Source organism: Prenolepis imparis, unplaced genomic scaffold (assembly GCF_030444845.1).
Source record: "Prenolepis imparis isolate NDT839.2.m4 unplaced genomic scaffold, iyPreImpa1.0 SCAF_13, whole genome shotgun sequence".
NCBI classification, from domain to species: Eukaryota; Metazoa; Arthropoda; class Insecta; order Hymenoptera; family Formicidae; genus Prenolepis; species Prenolepis imparis.
This window is the reverse complement of record NW_028141171.1, coordinates 8819185-8839164: the sequence shown is the minus strand read 5'-3', so window position 1 is coordinate 8839164 and position 19980 is coordinate 8819185. Positions and strand designations below refer to the sequence as shown.

The 19980-nt window shown below is 30.4% G+C and overlaps 5 protein-coding genes across 10 annotated transcripts; 3 read left to right on the top strand and 2 right to left on the bottom strand.

The window, feature by feature from the left end:
• Positions 1-1213: 1213 nt before the first annotated feature.
• Positions 1214-3667, top strand: LOC145944430 (uncharacterized). Its single transcript, XM_083052746.1, has 5 exons — positions 1214-1527; positions 1624-1864; positions 2366-2565; positions 2870-3063; positions 3395-3667. The coding sequence occupies exons 3-5, from the start codon at positions 2369-2371 to the stop codon at positions 3574-3576; spliced, it is 573 nt and encodes a 190-aa protein (XP_082908872.1). The 5' UTR covers positions 1214-1527; positions 1624-1864; positions 2366-2368; the 3' UTR covers positions 3577-3667.
• A 137-nt stretch (positions 3668-3804) lies between these two features.
• On the top strand, positions 3805-6045 carry LOC145944428 (eukaryotic translation initiation factor 4E type 2). Of its 3 annotated transcripts, none has more exons than XM_083052742.1 (6): positions 3805-4256; positions 4846-4954; positions 5042-5284; positions 5353-5505; positions 5583-5784; positions 5875-6045. In XM_083052742.1, the coding sequence occupies exons 1-5, from the start codon at positions 4240-4242 to the stop codon at positions 5742-5744; spliced, it is 684 nt and encodes a 227-aa protein (XP_082908868.1). In that variant the 5' UTR covers positions 3805-4239; the 3' UTR covers positions 5745-5784; positions 5875-6045. The 3 variants fall into 3 exon arrangements, with proteins under 3 accessions (XP_082908868.1, XP_082908869.1, XP_082908867.1); XM_083052743.1 differs by having other exon boundaries at positions 4837-4954; positions 5042-5260; XM_083052741.1 differs by having other exon boundaries at positions 4837-4954.
• A 355-nt stretch (positions 6046-6400) lies between these two features.
• LOC145944429 (motile sperm domain-containing protein 1) lies at positions 6401-8714 on the bottom strand. 2 transcript variants are annotated; one of them, XM_083052745.1, is made up of 6 exons: positions 8395-8714; positions 7977-8153; positions 7734-7897; positions 7490-7649; positions 7093-7191; positions 6401-7018 (listed from the first exon to the last, which is right to left on the bottom strand). In XM_083052745.1, exons 2-6 carry the CDS (start codon positions 8119-8121, stop codon positions 6987-6989), a joined length of 600 nt encoding a protein of 199 aa, XP_082908871.1. In that variant the 5' UTR covers positions 8122-8153; positions 8395-8714; the 3' UTR covers positions 6401-6986. The 2 variants fall into 2 exon arrangements, with proteins under 2 accessions (XP_082908871.1, XP_082908870.1); XM_083052744.1 differs by having other exon boundaries at positions 6404-7018; positions 7093-7236; positions 8395-8712.
• Positions 8715-9196: 482 nt separating this feature from the next.
• On the top strand, positions 9197-14013 carry Moca-cyp (nuclear cyclophilin protein Moca-cyp). 3 transcript variants are annotated; one of them, XM_083052737.1, is made up of 10 exons: positions 9199-9542; positions 9657-9846; positions 10294-10598; positions 10701-10788; positions 11558-11587; positions 11702-11847; positions 11925-12018; positions 12156-12408; positions 12669-12764; positions 12860-14012. In XM_083052737.1, the coding sequence occupies exons 3-10, from the start codon at positions 10319-10321 to the stop codon at positions 13550-13552; spliced, it is 1680 nt and encodes a 559-aa protein (XP_082908863.1). In that variant the 5' UTR covers positions 9199-9542; positions 9657-9846; positions 10294-10318; the 3' UTR covers positions 13553-14012. The 3 variants fall into 3 exon arrangements, with proteins under 3 accessions (XP_082908864.1, XP_082908863.1, XP_082908865.1); XM_083052738.1 differs by lacking the exon at positions 9657-9846 and having other exon boundaries at positions 9197-9542; positions 12860-14013; XM_083052739.1 differs by lacking the exons at positions 9199-9542; positions 9657-9846; positions 10294-10598 and having other exon boundaries at positions 10695-10788; positions 11454-11587; positions 12860-14007.
• A 242-nt stretch (positions 14014-14255) lies between these two features.
• Alix (programmed cell death 6-interacting protein-like protein AliX) lies at positions 14256-18994 on the bottom strand. Its single transcript, XM_083052736.1, has 15 exons — positions 18761-18994; positions 18283-18398; positions 17879-18006; positions 17511-17789; positions 17326-17427; positions 17028-17250; positions 16829-16952; positions 16569-16746; positions 16334-16495; positions 16116-16256; positions 15820-16035; positions 15550-15699; positions 15323-15467; positions 15059-15247; positions 14256-14786 (listed from the first exon to the last, which is right to left on the bottom strand). The coding sequence occupies exons 1-15, from the start codon at positions 18964-18966 to the stop codon at positions 14674-14676; spliced, it is 2472 nt and encodes an 823-aa protein (XP_082908862.1). The 5' UTR covers positions 18967-18994; the 3' UTR covers positions 14256-14673.
• Between the last annotated feature and the right edge of the window lie 986 nt (positions 18995-19980).

Here is a 19980-nt window from a genome sequence, read left to right as displayed (position 1 = left end):
AAATAACACATAATGATGATATCATCGAGAGACATATAATTATGAAAGTTAAACAACTTATCCTCATACGTATTCGTATTATAATTTGAAATAATCCTGTACTTATAATGGATAATTTTTAGTTTCGAATTTTTATTAGTTTCATTACGCTTATACCTATTTATTATATATTTGATGACTCGTCTTGGACGCTTATACCTATTTATTATATATTTGATGACTCGTCTTGGACTAAAGTTATTTTGGGGAAGAATCACTTTAGATGAGGGAAATTCGTTCAAAAAATCAAGCTCATCAATAGATTTCGTCGGAACCATTAACATATATATTAATGGCAGTAACATGTAGTCCTTATCGATTTTTATCATGTTGTTTAGAGTTGTCTATCAGTATAGCCTGCAAATTTTGAATTTTCCTCCTTTTAAATGTAATAGTATCGATTAAAATGCATATACACAATAAAAATTTAGTTTTTAATTTAAAATTTAGCTTTTTCAATATATATATAGGGTATATGTCATATAGGGAATGAGTCCAAATTTATTGATATTTGAGGTGAGGTAGCTAAACTGAATAATTACCTATATTATTTTTATTGTGATAAATATTAATCAGAGAAATTCTCATAAAATTCTTTCCATACCATATTGTCTCACGATTACCATAATTTTCAGGGTAATTCTAGAAAATTCTCTCGGTGTACTTACCTCACACATACACTTGTGTGACACAATAGAGGAAAAATTAAACTCGCCATAATTTCGTCGACCATCTCAAAAGCATGAAAGTTGAAACTTATAGCACATTTCATCGTTTAACATTATAAATCGCATACGAGTAATCTAGCTGGCTTATCGATTGACAAACCATAATTGCGCGAGTACAAAATTGAATTACGCGCCATGAGATCACATGAGATGACACGGGAGAGAGAGCGCGTGTCGATGTGCGCGGCGCGTTCGACTTTTAACCTTCAAGTGGCGCTGCGTCAGCGCGGCGGAATTCGATGCGCGAAGTGGGGGCAGGTGGTGGGGGCTGGGTGGTGGGGGGTTGCGCGCGCCACCACGCAGCCCCCACCACTCTCCCCACCACCCAGCCCCACTCCGCGCACCGAATTCCGACGCGCTGACGCAGCGCCACTTGAAGGTTAAAAGTCGAACGCGCCGCGCACATCGACACGCGCTCTAATCATTTATATTATATATTCTATGGTTGCGCGACCTGAAATTGGTAACACTGGTCGTATTTGTGTAATTCAAAACACATCGAAGAATAGTGCGTGCAGGCGCGTATTTATTTCTTAAAATCCCGCAAAGTCCGAGATCTCAAGTCACGCAACAGCATCTGAACGACGAGAAGAATATTTACTCGAAGAAAAAAGAGATCGATTTGAAGGAAAAAAAAAAAGAAAAAGATGTCAAGTCATGACGATTCGGATAGATATGATATCGCGATGTTCGAAATACACGTTGACAAGAATCTTTTTGACACAAAATTGTTTCCTAATAAAGTGTCAATAAAACTTCGGTAAATATATACGTATGTGTAAATATTTGAAATACATTTCTAATATGATTTACATTTGAAACGCGCATTTAAAAAATTCTTTCTTCACTTTTGAAGCAACCGTAATCGTCGGCCCTGAGGTATCGTGACGTAGTGACGAGGCGTAGTAAAAAAAGAAGAAAAAAAAACGCTGGCTAAATGATGGGACGCGAGACGCATCAAGCAGAGTCGCTGAGAATCGCTATCGCCGGCAAGGTTGCTCCTATCGCAGTCTCTCGAATCGGAAACTGATAACACCAGACCGGAAGTACTTGCAAATTTGCACCGCGCCAATCAGACGATCCTTGTTACGACAGCGGTAAGTGCGAAATTTTATCTGTTTTTAAAAAAATGTTTATATTCTTGTAATAATATTCGAGTACAGAATGAATTCTCTCGTGCAGTTTGCATTACATCTTATTGTATATATATACTGCACACGCTTAATTTTGAAGAGAGTGTCGATGAAAAAACTTTATATACTTCGAAACACATTTTAACATGATAAATTTTGAAAGAATGTATTCTTTATTTTATACGAAAAAGTTAAAACTCTTTTCTAAAACTGTCTAGAAGTACTATAATTTAAATATTAATTGTATATATACTATCATTATAGCACGATTAAACGTTGTATGACTTTATAATAATATAAATTCTCTTCGAAATTTCATCGAAATTAAATTAAAGTTAAATAAGAGAAATCACATAATGGGAAATTTCGCCTGATTTCTAGATGTACATTCGAGAACGATTTTAATTATCGAAACAGGAAATTATAATTTACATATTTGAAATGATTATTTTTCTACTGATACAGAAAATGGGTTTCAATCCTATGAAATGGAAAACAAGAACCATCGTGCACGGTATTTTAGGCGCTTTGCTTTTTTACATACTATTTGTTTATAAGAAGAAGCATCAAGTGATGTTCGAAGCCATCGTAAATAATTCAAATCCTAAGCACGTATGGGAATTCGTGGCCGATTTTAGCAACATGAAAAAATTAAATCCAACAATGTGAGTAGAAATAAAAAATTTAAACGATATCTTTTAAAATAGGAATTATTATTATATTTATTTAAAAAAAGTTAAAATTAAAAAAAATATATATATGTATATAAATTTATATATTTTTTATATATGTATACATATATATATATATATACTATTTTGTGGTTTTTTGTCTTTGAAATACTGTTGCATTTTTTAATTCGAAAAATTAAAAAATATTTTTTTATACATATCTTTTATTGCATATATTTCTAAATTTTTTATCTTATAATTCACACTAAATCATCACTCCTTTGAATTAATGTTGCAGAGAAAATTTTAATGTGATCGCAGAAAGCGGAAATTACGATCATTGGAAATATTCCGTACAGTACACGGAACATTTAAGTCATTTACCGATGATCCGGAACGTAGCACACGGACACTACGCCGTCAAACCGGATAACAATGGCTACGTCATCAGTTCCAAGCATCAAACTTGCTTCCTCTTCAATTTCAGCTGTTGTAAGTGGATACTACTCATAATCGATACGTTTGTTTTATTTTATCCTAATACTATATGAATCGATGAGAGAGATATACAGAAATAAAATGTCGTTTCTAGACAAATTTCTTATATATATTATATATACGTATGAATATTTGATAGAAATAGTTTTAAATATTTTATAGAATTGATTTTAAATAATTAATTTTTGAACATTTCGTCTTTACGTCTTTTAATTAAATCTAGCTGTGTGATGTTTTTGTGTATCTATAGCGTATACTTTTATCCACAACTAAAAGAAAATCGTATAGTTATTCTAATGATGCTATATATATATTTGCTTTTCAGTGGAGTCTATTTCACAATTCAGATTCGATGCGGATGGTGCGAAAGATACAAAATGTATCGAGACTGTACAGTACGAATGTCCAATTGTGTTTTCACCTTTGTGCTATAGGGAAGTCATGTATCAGCGAGAAGAGATCATGAAGAGACTCAAGTCAGAGTTCAAGCAAAAGGAAAAACAATGAAAAATCTCGTTGCGGAATATTACGCATGTACTATATATTTTTTACATCAGAATTTCTATTCAAATAAAAATGTGAGTGATTGTTACTTAAATTAATATTAAATTAATTAACATTAAATTAATATTAATACATCTTCTCTTCTGAAAGTAACACGATAATAATTTTTAATACGCGGTAAATATTGAATTTTATTATTTTATTTTCCTAATCGCATATTCAATGTAAAGGGAATAACGCATTATATTTTAATATTGAAATATACGATAGAAAATATGTTTTTGTATAAAACAGTCAAAATCCACATTATGTTTGTCATTTTTAAATCAGTATAATCGATAAATTCAACACCATTTTGTATAATCCGCTGTTAGCAGCTATCAGCTCGATACCTAGTATGACCAACGTACGAGTATAAAATCCCGCAATGACAAAGTGACGAGAAAAAAAGAAAAAAGAAGTATAGATGCAGGGAAAAGATCAACAGTTTATCGAAAACATCGCAGAGCTCAACGTGAGAGTGAATCGGAGAGGAAAGTGTTTCGAAAAGAAAAAAAAACTTTTATATTTTTATTCACGGTTTTTCGTGGAGTGACACTACTACTCGCTGCAGTCATAGCATTTAGTGCGATATCGCTTATACGTTTGTATCTCAGCAACCGAAACATGTCCAATAAATACGAGTAAGTGAAAGTGTTCTCCCTTTATTTCATCGTGTTTCTCCACGGGTGTTTTCGAGGTTAGATGTATGTTTGAATACACAGTGAAATTATACGTCAGGATAAATAAATATTTTCCTAAATAAATAAATATTGTCGCATAACAATCGTTGCTCACAACGTTGTCTATTAATTCGTTTTTATCTCGGTGAAAATTTGATTTTTTTTTGACGTAGCAGAGAAAGGGACATGGGCAAGTAATTTAGTTGGATAAGTGTGAGATATAACTCTCAATTACAATATTTAATACTTGTGATTTTCAACGTGATGTAACGATACCTTTTTTTGACTTTGGTAAGTCAATGCCAACATTTTGTGACAATTTTTTTGGAGTAATTATGATAAAAAACCGATATTATTATTATGTTTTAAACATATGGAAGAATTGATATGAAATACAATTTCGACAAATAGTCTCCTTTGCTTCATATTTATTAATATGTAATGTAATATATAAATATAATATAAAATAACAAATATTTAAAACATATAGATATACAAATATATATTGCTGTATTTTTTGCTTATCTTGTGAATATGATAGCTCTTACAGATTAAAGAGTACTGAGGACAGTGGAGTTGAAGACGAGGAGACTCAATCAATAAAGGATAATCAAAAGATCGAAAAGGGTCCACCAGTGAATAATGCAAAGATCTTATTGGTATATAAATTTCAAGATATATATATAACATTGATAAAATATAATTAATATCTGTTATAATATATGATGATTATTATCTGTTTATAGCCTCCAATAGAAATAAGTCCAACTGAGCATAAATTACAATATGCTTATGCACTGTGGTACAGTCGACGTAGCCTTGGCAAACAAACTAGTATACAAAATTATGATCAAAATTTAAAGTTGGTCGGTAGGTTTGCAAGCGTAGAACAGTTCTGGGGTCTTTATAGTCATTTAGTACGACCATCAGACCTTACAGTACATACAGATTTTCATCTTTTCAAAGTTGGTATAAAACCCATGTGGGAGGTAAATGTACTATACTATTATATTTATTTCATATTATATGCGAAGCTTATTATTTTTTTCTTTTCAAGGATGAAGCAAATCAAAAAGGTGGCAAATGGATAGTAAGATTACGAAAGGGTCTAGTATCTAGATGTTGGGAAAATCTTATATTGGCAATGTTAGGAGAGCAATTTATGGTAGGAGAGGAAATTTGTGGTGCTGTTGTATCTATAAGATTTCAGGTAAAATTTTCATATTTATCCTTAATTTACAAACATGATTTTTTACTAACAGATGAATTTTTTTTTTTTGTTAACAGGAGGATATAATATGTGTATGGAACAAGACTGCATCAGATGTAGCAACAACAGCACGAATTAGAGATACGTTAAGAAGAGTATTACATCTTCCAACTAGTGCCTCTATGGAGTACAAAACTCATAATGACAGTATGAGAGGCTCTAAAATTAATCAATTTTGAAAACGAGACATATTGCGACAAACTTCTGACAGACTTACAGGTATGTTAAATAATTTGATATAAGGCAGTATCAAAAAGATTTTAAAGACCTTTTGTTACCTAATCATTTTTGTAATTTTCAAAAATGTAGCTGTTTCATACTTACCGAGGAAATCGCACATCTATTTGACAGGAAATAAAACGTGGAACGTTTGGAAATATCTATTTGACGATACACTTTATTCACAAGTGTCTCTGTGTTGTAACTTATGTAAATATTTAATTCACATTAAATAAATGCCCTTATTTCCAACATGTAAAACATGTAAAAAAATTCACATGAAATTCATTCATACATTCAAAAATTCAAACATGTAAAAAAATTCACATGAAATTCATTCATACATTCAAAAATTCAAACATGAAAAAAAATTCAATATTTTGTCTATCCAATTTTACATTAATATATTTCTTAAAAACAATTATTACCTCTCAAAATTGATGTTTTGAAAATTTACATATATATAAAATCATAAAACATACAGATTTGCATTATTTTTTTGGTTTACAACTATCAATAATTTGTATTATTTTATTTTAAATTAATTTCGTTATGTCATATAGATGCTGCACACAAAACTATTGCAAAAAGAAAAAACGAGAATTGCATTCGCTGTCACAAATGGTTTTAATATTTAAAATTTAATTCTAACTTTATACAGAGGCCCTTATTATATAGCTGTACATGAGATCGTATCGCACAAAATGTATATATAAGTAATGGTTATTATGAATGGAAAAATATATTACAATGATTCTATACACATATAGCATAAAGATTTTTGAATAAATTAGCAAAAGATCATATATATTACGTCATATAAGGGATATAAAAGTTATTTTCGGTATACACATATTACATATACATAAACGCGTAATTTAAATAATAGCATTACATTGGTTTTCCAAGTAGGCCCAAAAGTCACAAGCCAGAATACGCGTCTATCTCATCATGTAGAGCAACAGTTTTAAATGGCTTATATATTTTTATTATTATTTATATATTATTTTATATAAAATTATATTAATTATTATGATAAAGAAATATCGGTATTTTGGTCGATATAAATGTTGAAGTTTATAGACTAGAATTGGGTCTATTCCACAAGAGGAGGCCCAATATGAAAAAGTCTTGTATTAATTTTTTTATCCTATAATTTTTTATCTTGTATACAAAGATTTATATATAAAAAGCTGAGGATTTTATAGCCCTAAAACAATATTTGCAACCATACCTGCAACAAAATTAATTTATTACAAATTCAATTAACGAGAAATTTATTAAATTTTTATATATATTCATGCTTACCTAATACAAATGAGAATATCAATTTAAAGTTCACAGAAAGATGCAGATAATCAGGCACCCTATGATTCTGCTCTCCTTCAGTAGGTAAAAGTAGTCCAACTATGCATATAATTCCTGTGATGAGTGCTACATAATTTGTACCTCCTAAAATATCATTTGTATCTACCGTTAATTTTTTCTCAAGGTATAATTGATTTTGTATAACTATAATTACAATAAGGAATTTATTTTGGAGATAATCTCTTATTTATATGCATTGGTTTAGAATCTTCAATTTCACGATATAAAAATACAAAATCTTTATCTCATTTTATTTTCTTGATATAAAATATATCGTCACATATACATCTAAAAAAGTTTAGGCTTGGTTTGAAATTATTGTAACGCATTTACTCACTCTCCATTGTTTTATTTCGACTTATAAGCGCATAAGATTGCTGCTGTCTGTTTTCATTTATTGGAAGTTGTTGAAACATATCTGGATCTGGTGTTGATCTTCCAGCTGTATCTGACGTTCCAGAGAGAAGTTTAGCTTCAACGTCTCGTTTACCAATCACCTAGATGATTTGCAAAATTTTCATTTTTTATAGGCCTTTAATGAGCATCTTTTTAATCATATATGTTATTATATTAAACATTACCTGCTTAGTAGGATATTCTTGCATGTGTATTCTGAATTTATCAATTACATTACAGTTATTTGCCAACAGTGCTGTATGCCTGACAACAATATCAACACAGGAGCTGGTTTTTATTATTCCTTCTGGATCAACCACTTGATATTTGTTTGGTGCAGTACATAAAACTAAAACATTATTGAACACATATATACACAAAGACATAACATTAAAGCTAAAGATTCGTATTGGAAAGAGAAAAGATACCTTTGAATTTTACAGGAAAATCATATGGATTGTACAAAGTTAAAACTTGCTTGTGAGTAGACTGATCGTCTAAATAAAATGTGATATTTTGTGGAAACACAAAGATTGGTAATTTCCGAGGTGTAGCTACTAATGGCGGTGGCATTGTGTTTCCTTAATTTTGAGTCGTCCATACACCTGCAAAATACAGTCTATATTGCATATTTTGTACAAATATTTTTTGCTTGCAATTTTGTATATAAATTTATACACCTTTTCTATAGGCAGAAAATTATATATGTAGTATTAAAATCACTTTAAACATATTTATTGAATTAATTGGAAGTTAGAAATCTATAACCTGATATATAAGATTCATTATGCACATTGCAAAAAGTATGACATAAATTATGGATTTATGTATAAAAATGTGACGTACCTGTGAATTTATGTGCTTGCAAACTAACACAATCAGGATTTATATAATGACTAAACAAAATTAATTTTCCAGATTCAGACTCAGAAAGGAATCCAAAGATCAGACACAACGCTAATTGTTGTCCGAATAAAATCACCGCTATCTACAGCGAGCCTTCACGATTGACGTATAAAAATGAGCGACATTTCGTTGATTAGACTCCACGTCGTGTGTCAAGCATTGTTGTGTATGTATGTATGTAGAATATTTACAAAAATATTTACAAAAGATTTAATCTTTCGATCATCGTTATAGCGACCAATGAGATACATATATTCGCGTATCATGTATAGTCTGACAATTTATAAAATCGAATGTATGTATCGCGTCTAGATACATTTGTGATTCATGGCTCAGAATTTTAAGGCAGAGAAATGAACCAATCATGCGCGTGAATTGGAGTAAAAAATCTCACGCATGCGCGATAACTCGGTTCTTAGCAGACGCCAGATGCTGTCATGTACAATAAAGGTGCCTTTTTATGCTGACGCTCGACGCTCATTTTTAGCGTCAAAAGACGTCACGTGACCAAAAATAAAGATACCAATTCGTCAATTTTGGTCACGTGACGTCTTTTGCCGCTAAAAATGAGCGTCGAGCGTCAGCATGAAAAGGCACCTTAAAGGAGCAAATCCTTGCAAGAAAAACAATAGAAATGCCTGAATAAAGGACAAAATTGACTAAAACACGCGAAAAATCTGGACAGTTAGATTAAGGGTCATTTATATAGATACGAGGTAATAAGTCGCTCTTAAAAATAAAACTGCGACACAGGAGACTCGAAAAATAATGCGCAATTCATTAATCGACCTTGCAACTTTTCCGGATGTGCATAACGGGAAATGATTGGTCGCCACGTCTCTCTTTGTTTATCGCGCTGTGTGCAAGAGCCATAATAATATATATCTCATATCGGTGCGCGCCGGCAGAAAGGCAAATCGTAGATGATAATAGACATCAAACGTTGTATACATCAAGTGGTGTTATTTATAATTTATATTACGCTTCTCGTGAAAATTGTAACATATACGAGTGTTAACTATATTCCATCGTGATACATAAATAAGTGCGCTACAAACGCGATCGGATTGTGCTTGAACGAAATCCAAGTAAGAATCACCTAATTCTTTTTTTCCTAAGAAAATTTATATAAATAGCTGTTAAATTCGTGGCTTTGCGTATTCTCTCATTTTTATTCATTTGTTTATTCATTATGGAAATAGGCGGCATATGGGGGGATAAGAGTTGGGAGCCCCCGAACCTGGGAGACCCGTGTCGACTTCTATAAACAGGGAGCCACGCGTCATCGCATAAGTTCTAGAAGCTATCGCTCGCACAACGTAAACGCGCGACGATTTTTCTGCAATTTTAACCTTTTGTTCAATTCTTTATTTTCCTACGGAATTTCTACGGGTGTGTATAAACGCCAGTTGTGCATATGCTATTGTCGTTTTCTTCGAGTTGCAGTTCTTTTTAAAGATATATGTAGAAATGTGTATGCAAAAAAGGGTGTTCTTAGATATAACGAAATGAAATTGCGAATTATATCGAAAACGCGAGCATGCATTAGTAATTATTAAAACATAACCTGTCAGCGTACCTTATTTCATCTGTATATTATTGATGTTATATAAACTCTTTACTTTTTTTTTCATAATTTATTGAAAAAATTGTCAATATATACACATACACACACGTATGCACACAGAAAGAAAAAAGAGAAATAGATATATCTGATAATTACTTATATATTTTTTTTCATATTGCAACAAAATTTTAATACTTTGACGTTTATTAATATGTTATAGTTTTTAGACTTTTTATAAATGTATTTACTTTTATTGTTATCTAAACTTACAGGTAATTCGTAGACCTCTTCATCACGATGAACATTAATTCGAGGGTATTCTTTGACATCGAAGTCGGTGGACTGCCTATGGGTAGACTAATATTTGAGCTTTTCACGGACATTTGTCCTATAACATGTGAAAACTTTCGTACTTTATGTACTGGAGAAAAAGGACTTGGAAAAACAACAGACAAACCTTTGCATTATAAAGGCATTGTTTTTCATAGGGTTGTAAAAGATTTTATGATTCAAGGTGGAGATTTTTCAATAGGTAATGGGACAGGTGGCGAATCGATTTATGGTGGTACATTTGCAGGTAAATATAGATTTCTAGTATTATAAATATTTAATACATAATATAAATTTGATAGCGATATTACTTTGTTTCTTTACTTAAGAATTATTGTAATTTTTGTAGATGAAAACTTTATCATGAATCATAATAAGCCTTTTTTATTGTCAATGGCAAATCGTGGTAGAGATACAAATGGTTCACAATTTTTCATGTAAGTATCTTAATATTGTTTGGAGATATTATTTCAAAGTTGTTAATTGCATTGTTATTTAAATTTATAATTGTATAAAGTTAACATATTATGATATATTTATAATATGTTATAAAAATGTTATGAAGTATAATTGTATTATGTCTGCTTTATGTATGGATAGCAAAACCTTACAGGCAAGAGTACTTAACAAGAGTACAACATGGTTATTATGTATTATTATGTATATTACGTAAAGAAAATTCTCTTTGTAGAAAGAAATTTTCTGAAATTACTTTTCCTCCATTAAAAACTAACTAGGTGTTGATGATATGAATCAGGGGTGTGTAAAGTTGATGTAGTATTTATAAAGTAAATTTAAATATTTATTCACATTTGCCAGAGAACTCTCTCATGATTAATTACATTCAATAAAATTGTTAATAAAACATAGACTAAAAATCGAGTTATATGAACATATTGTTGGACTCGTAACAATTGTAATGGTATTAGTTTCTAAATTCACGATTAATAGATGTAAATGCATAGTAAAAACTAGCAAATTTCAATTCGAATGTACAATTTCATTCCCACAATGATCATGCAGCAAACTCGCGGAGGATATTGAAAAACAGGAATAAGAATAATTCTGGAGGAATGAATAACTTAGCAATGTTTTTGCGTAGTCATGAGGGAAGGGTCTGCACATCACTGCTACAACACAATGACCAATGAAAGCTGGCTCTTTCTGTTCATCTCTCATCCCCTTAATCATATTTTGTTGTTGTAGTACAACACAACCAGCGCCTCACCTCGACAAGTAAGTGTAGATCAATGTTTATGTATTTCAGAATTTTACAGCATTATACAATATAAATCTGATTTGTTTAAAAATCTGTCTGTCTGTCTATATGCAAGTATTTTGTTTCTTCAGTGTCCATGTGGTTTTTGGAGAAGTAGTGTCTGGGCAAGAAATCATTACACACATTGAAGGACTTCCAGTAGACCGTATGTCACGTCCATTACAAGATGCTAAGGTTGTGAACTGTGGCGAATTGGTTTTGAAGATCAAGAGTAAAGGTATATAATTGCTATATACAGATATAAAATTTAAATAATTTTCTGGTAAATATATGTCACTATATGCATATTTTCAGCAAAAAAACGAGAAGCAAAGCAAAGTAGTTCAGCAGATTCCGAGTCTGATTCGTATGCCGATAAAACAAAAAAGAAAAAGAAGAATAAAAAAAGGTACATTGTAGATTTTTAATATCAATATTATCAATTATCATTGTGAATATAAATTATTAATTTATTAAAATAGAAAAGGATGAATTTTTAAATTATTAAAATAGTATAATAATAATAATTACAATATATCTTTTCAGTAAAAAGAAAGTAAAGTCTGAAGACGGTGAAATTCGGGATTCTAATGAGGAAGACAATGGACAACCTCATCCACTAGTATCTGTTACTAAAATTGATCCCGACGAAATTCCAGAAGTACCAGCAAATAAATTTTTATATAGAGCAGGATCCACCAATAATGCAAATCAAAAAGAATTTAGACAGCATTACGGAAGAGATCGTGTACGATCTCATAGAAAAACTGGTCGTATTTTTAAGGGTAGAGGAATATTTGTAAGTGATTATTAATGTTATATAAGTTAACACTTGTTAAGTAATTGGATATTAAACATGTTTTATGTATGTATATATATATATATATATATATATATATATATATATATATATACATAACATACATATGTATGTGCACGTGTGTGTAATGAACGAATGAAAATATAGCATCGAATTTCGTTCGTTAATTTATTTTATTCATTGATTTAATTTTAATCTAACTTTAATTAAAAAAGTATGTGTTTTAAATAAATTTTCAGCGATATCATACTCCTTCTCGAAGTCGTTCTAGAAGTATGACTCCACCTCATTGGAAGCAGGCTCAAAATCGTACTATCAAACTGCACGAATTTCAAGTATGTATATATATTAAAATACATATATATAATTGTTAGTATTGTTATTCCGCATTGTGCTTTTATATTGCACGCATTGTGATTTTATATTGTAGAAGATAGAAAAGGAACGTACCAAGAAAGAAGATGACTTTGATAACCAACGCGAAACTGACAGACCTAAAAAATTCGGAGATAATTGCGATGAAAATAATCAAGTACCAGATCTTGATGACAATATATGTGCAGAATTGATGGAGAATAAAGAAAATGATCAGACAGATGAGACAGCAGCTATGAATAAAATAGCTTATCAACAAGATAACAATGCAAAGCAAAACACGGAGGACAATGACATTACGCAAAATAAAGAAGAGATTAAACATAATAAGAACGAAAAATCATTAAAACGTGACAGCAATCGATCCTACAACGACAGAAGTTCCCGACGTGATTCGAGAGATAGAAGCAGAAGACGCGGACGTTCTCGTTCAAGAGATCGTCGAAGGTCTAGAGAGAGGGACTATGATCGTAGAGCAAGTCGTGATCGAAGGAATCGGAGAAATTATTCTCCCCGTAGACGAGATTCTTACAGAATTAATAGACCCGGAAGAGATAACTACAGATATTATGACAGGCGCAACGATAGACGTCCAAATAACTTTAATTCCTACCAAGACAACGATAACATTTCGCGCTTTGATAAAAATAAGTATAAAAGAAATGATAACGTAACGGATACGAGTCAACCGAAATTTAGACGTCGTTCACGATCAAGCAGTTCCAGTAGCCAGCACTCCAAAGAGTAGCCTGTATGTATGTCATTTTACGTTTTTTTCTTTTACTTCTATCACGTATGAAAAATTATACAATGTCGATTATAATATCAAAGAGAAATCACCAACATTATTAGTTTGTGGATCAATAGCTATATAATAATATCGAAGCTATATAACTCAATTCTTTTTTGATCACTTATTTGTGGTTAGTGCACGTTTCAACACTGTGGAGTGTACAAAAATCCACTATATGTTATATATTCTTTTACATCTATATTTCGCATCTTCTCTACCTCTTTCTCATACTAAAACTGTTCGTATTTGATATATGTATTATATTGCTTGTGAAAAACGAAATTTTCAAAATATTTCCATATGAAAACTTTTTCTCAGAAATTTCTGAGATTAATTCCTTTCAGAATTCAAGAATTATTATTCTACTTCAATTAGCTAAGTTATATAACGAAAATTAAATCTTAAATTAATGTAACAAGTTAAAAGAATTGAAATTAAAAAAAATATATATATATATTATACTTTAAATATTTTTTATGTGCAAAGCTTTTAAAATATGTATATGTATTTACTTACATATATCATGTATAATTGTAATAAATAAATGACTTGTATCCATATACGATTTTTGTGACAATTCTAACTAGAGAGTCATCTACACAAAAAAGATGTAGGAAAAATAATTTGTTTTTTTTTTATTTATTTTTTTTTTATTTTACAAAATATATTTATAAATCGATAATATGTGCTCTCTACATAAATTGATAAGCAGCACTTAAAGCTTAACAAATACCAACGATCAATCTATATTGGAGGACTCGAGAATAGCATTCTATTCGATGCTAAGACAGTTTTAAAGTTTTTTATTAACTAATCTGAGCAAAAAAATCTTTGCCCTTTTCGTCCTGATTGATCAATAAAATAAATCAAAACTTTTGTAGCATCAAACGGAAGGCATCCTCGGTATGGCGAAACATGTAACGATTAGTAAACGCAAATTCCCTTGAATATACATAATATCAGCTCCGAATATTGATTAATATAGCAGGCTTTGTATAAAATATTATACATAAATATTATTGGAATTGTTATGCAATTTACGTAAAATCACAGTGTACAAAAGCTGCTTTTATAATTCACCATGGATTTTGACCATGTGGTGGTGGCGGCTGAGTACCACCGTAACGTGGTAATGTTGCATAGCCTCCATATGGAACTTGAGGCATACCTTGATACGGATTGTAACCTCCTAAGAAAAATTAAAAATCTTATTAACTCATTATACACTTTTTGAATATATCATTATTATATTATTATTGAATGAAATATTATATGTATTATTATTGAATCACTATATTATTACTGTATATATCATTAATATATATATTATTATATATTATATTGGATGATTGCAAAAGTTCGTGCCCGATTTGCATAGATGGTGGTAATAACTTCAAATCGGGCACGAACTTTTGCAATCATCCAATATATCCAGATAATAGAACCAAAGTGTACATATACCTTGTGCAGGGTATGGCATTGTAGCATATGGATTGTACGCTGTTGGCATCGGTGGAGGAACATATGTTGGATAGGGTGTTGCTGGTGTAGCGCCGTAAGGTATAGGCATACCACCTTGATGTTGTGTAGGATATGGCAGCTGTGGCGGTGCTGTACCAGCTTCCATTGGTTGATTTACTCCAGACGGTCCTTTTAGATAGACGATATATATTTATTTAAATTAGAGAATGTTAATAGAGCCTACAAATCTATCAGGATCCATACCACTGCTATGATGAGATGGAATATTTGGCGTCGTAGCAGGACCGGTGTGGCTCAAGTTCGTTGTTAAATCTTTCAATAGTTCCTCTTTTTCAGTTTTTCGTGCGAAACAGAAGTCGGATATCTTATTTTGGAAAACTACCAGTAGCTGTGCAGATAGAAAAATAAATTGTTTTAGATAAAATGACAAAAAGTGGGAACAAGAATTGTCACGAAATATAAATGTGTACCTGCGTTAAATCATTATAAAATTTAGCTCCTTCTGTTAGGTTACTCTTTAGCTCTTTAAATGCGTCATGAGCGGAAGCCAATTTACAGAGCATCGTTTCTCGCGCACTACCAGTACCAGCTTGTTCATTCGTAAATTCTGTATGACATGTCTAAAAATATGATAAAATTATATGCATGCATGTATGTATCTTTTTCATTTTTTACAAATGATTCTAATTTTATTGTTTCCTATATATATATGTGCGAAAATTTTATACAAAAATTTTTACCTGAATTTCAGCGACTAATTTTTCCTGACGCGCTATGCTTTCTCGTACTTGTTTTTGTAAAGGCCCATAACATTTTCCCAAACTCTCGACAGATAAATTTGGTTCATCGATCGCGCCGTCTTTGGCTAGCGCTGAAAGAAATGTAGTCTTCATATCATTGGTAGCGGATTTGAATTCGGTTTCAATAGCATCTCGTTTAGCTTTCAATGTTTCTACCTAAAAAAAATATTTAATAATGATTAGAATTCAATTAATTAATACGCACAAATTTATTCATTGTATTGTTATCCACTTACTTCATCCATTAATTTCCTGAGTTGCATAACAATATTACTCTCTTGAACAGCTGAACCTTGTGGAACAGTCCTTGTAAGTTCATCCTCATCCAGACTTAAAATTTCCATTCCTCTATGATTTTCATACTTTTCACGTATCACCTGTGTGTGAATGATCATGTAATAGAACATTCATAAAAGTACAGATCCATGAAATATTTTAACTTTTAAATATCTACCTTATCAGCAGTAACTGCGTTATTTATAATTTCATGATATTTTTGTAAATTGTTAGTAAATTGTTCCGTTAATCGGGCACTCGGTGTCCGCTTCCAACGTTCTTTGAATTGTTCTCTTAATTGGTTGTCTGATTCACGTTCCTCTTGCAACATTCTGTCACACTATAATGCATGTAAAAAATATGTAGCAATTTAAAAAACTTTAAAAAGAAAAAATATATATATATATATTTACCTCGTCTAAAAGTTCTTTATTACGTTGCAATAAATCTGGCAATTCTTTCATAGCTAGTTCCAAAGCTTGTATACCTCCTTCATTTCGCACATAAAGCGCTTTTTCCAATAGCGATTGAGGTATTTCTGTTCCACTTGTATCTTCTATAGCTGCTGGCAGATTCAAACTTGCCAAAACACTATATATAATAAAATTTAATTACAGATCCATAACATTTAACGATGCATATTGTTCTATTTTATACATCTAAACATTTATACCTGTTTAAAAGTTGAGTCATTTCTCGAAGATTTGAAACTTCGTAATTAACAAGCTCATTACGACGATTTTCGTAGGCTGACAATGCATTGTGCATAGTAACAGGTAATAGTTCCGCAAACAAATCTATAAATGTGAGACAATATATGCAATACTTGTAGAAAAGTTTTTTCTCTTTCTAAAATTAATATCGCCTTTAACCTTTAAAATCAGAACTAAATGTTTCGGGAAGCGGGAGTAGTTTAGCAACGCTAGCTTTCCCTATAGCTTCTACATTCTTGATGTCTGGAATCCTTTCGTGATATATAAAATCATTATCCTTTTTTACTTCCGTTAGATTTCTCTGTGCTTTGTTGGCATAATCCTGGAATAAGCTTGGCTTATTTGATCTCTGTTGGGCAGCTTTGAACAATTCCACAGCATGCTGAAAATATCAACGTGACATTATAGTCAAAATAGATATAAAATAGATAACTAAATTGCGATATATTGTAATTACCTCTAATCTAGCAATTTCTTCTCCAATTAATTTATTATTTTTACATACAAGTGATTGATAAAACTCTGCCATAGCGCGATAACCAGCTTGTTTACCTGCTATCTGTAAACAACATTTATTTATAAAAATAATAGACACAAATGTAGGAAAAAAATTAACTGTATTTTTTTTATTAATATACTAACCAAAGGCACCCATTCTTTGTCCCAAAATGCGCGAAAAATCTCTTTCTGAAATAATTTCAAAGCATCTGCATATAATTCTTCTGCTTGTGCCGCTAGTCTAGCAACAATACCATCTTTCATAGAATCGTGAATCGCTTTATGCACAAATATTTCTTGCGCTTGTGCGAGCATTAATGCACTCAATGCTCCAAGTGTTTCTGGGCTAATATCGGGTGTTGGTTCTTGTTGAATTGCCATCATGACATTTCCTTTCAAATAATTAAATATTCCAGCTGATTGCTAAAGAAAAATTTTAATTAAGACTTTAGTTAAGACACACAAATGTGTAAAAGTATTAATATAGGATATAGGAATATGGAAGAGCAAACCTGAAATAATTTAGCTGACAGCTTTAATCCTTCATCGCTATCTAACGATTGTGTAGCAGCTACCGAGCTTTGTAAAGAAGCAATATTGAAAAGTACGCATACTTTTTCATACGCCAATGTGCTAATGGCTGTGTATGACAATATTACAAATTATATCACATTTTTAATAATATACATTTATTTGAGTAAAATCTATATTGCTTTATCTTATCTCTGTCATTCTATCTTATCTGTTATTTGATCTAAATTCTTGATTTAGAGATTATTTATGTATAATGTTCTTGGATAATTTTTTTCTCATTTATTTGAAATAATTCACAAATAATTTATATATTTAATAATAAAATTTGAATTAAAAGCATATAAGGTAACAACATTATACATCCTTTCCTCTTAATACTTACTTAAACTAAGTTTTCCACCAAAAATTGTACGATCAAAGGCATCTTTCCACTTGAATGGTATTTGTAATTCGTGAGCAGGAATTTTTCCTTCCAAAGCAGATAACTGATCATAATAACTACAAATAAAATTATATGTTTAAATTAATTTAAATGACAATGTTTTCCATATATATTATACATATTTGTATTTACTAGTTTTTTTTTTTCTTTCAGGTGAAAAAGACGTGAAAAAAAGACAAGATTTGAGACATTCTGTACCTAGATAAATTACGATTGAATCGATCAAAAGTGTCATTCGCTGTCAGCAAGATTCGGTTATATCGTTGACGTGGATTTAAGAGTGCGAATGCACAAGACAGTTAATAAACGAAATAGAAATATATATTTCATCGAGGCAATTTCAGAAGCTGAATGACGATCGCTCACACGGATAATTGTCACACGAAGTATAATGGAAATAATTAAAGATGACTCATACCTGTAGATAACCTGCAAGGAACTTTCATACTTCTCAAAGGCCCGCCAAAGAGCGTTGTTTCTCAACTTGCTAAATTCCGCGATAGCGTCCGTATAATCTTTCTGATTGCCCGGGCTGTTGTACGTCGATTTAATGACATTTGTAAGCGGTTTTACTATATCAACGTCGGAAGGTTTTTTCAATGGAATCGCGATAAGTTCAGCCATTTTCACGTATAAACTGACGAACAGGGTGCGTTCGTGAAATTCCTACTCATGGGATAGAGTAGCCTTTGATTGACCAATCGGGACAAAGAAATCTCCTATTGCTCTGATTGGTTAATTAAAAGCGCTAATTTATCCTGCGGGTCGAATTTTTGAACGCACACAAGAACTATCGCCTAGAGTCCCTAGAAATAAGAGTCTGCCATATGTTGTCTAATTTTGGATTGGCTTGATACGAAATGGCGGCACCAATCAATGATGATGACTGAATTGGCGAAAAATTTGAAAAGCAGTAATCAGTAATGTGACAAAGGAAGATACAACTACATTTTAATAGTATTTAATGTTTATTAAATAATTATTAAATAATCTTATAAAAAATAAGAAAACAAATAAAACAAAATTAAGAAAGAAATTATAAAAAATAATATAAAAATATTTTTAAAAATTAAATATATTTATATATATATTTATATACATATATATATATATATTTATATACATATATATATATATTTATATACATATATATATATTTATATACATATATATTTATATATATATATATATATAAAAATTTTAAATAAGTTTAAAAGAAATTTTTTTATTTGTATTATAAAAATAAAAATAAAAATTATAAAAATAAAAATAAATATTTATATATTATATCATATATAATAATTATTATGTTATTTATAATTATTATATTATATTATATTATTATTGTTATATTATTTTAAAATAATAAATAAAAAGTACAAATACATTTTAACAGTTTAATTATTATTATTATTCTAGATATTACATTAAAATACATATTAATAAATATTCAATATATTTATAAAATATTACATATACATGAACAGACAGAAACGTAATTTATACATATGACAATAACAATATCCTTATTTAATCATCGAGTGCATCGCCATATAAATAATATAAATAATTATTTATATATATATATTATTTATATATTATTTATATATATAAATAATATAAATATATATATATATA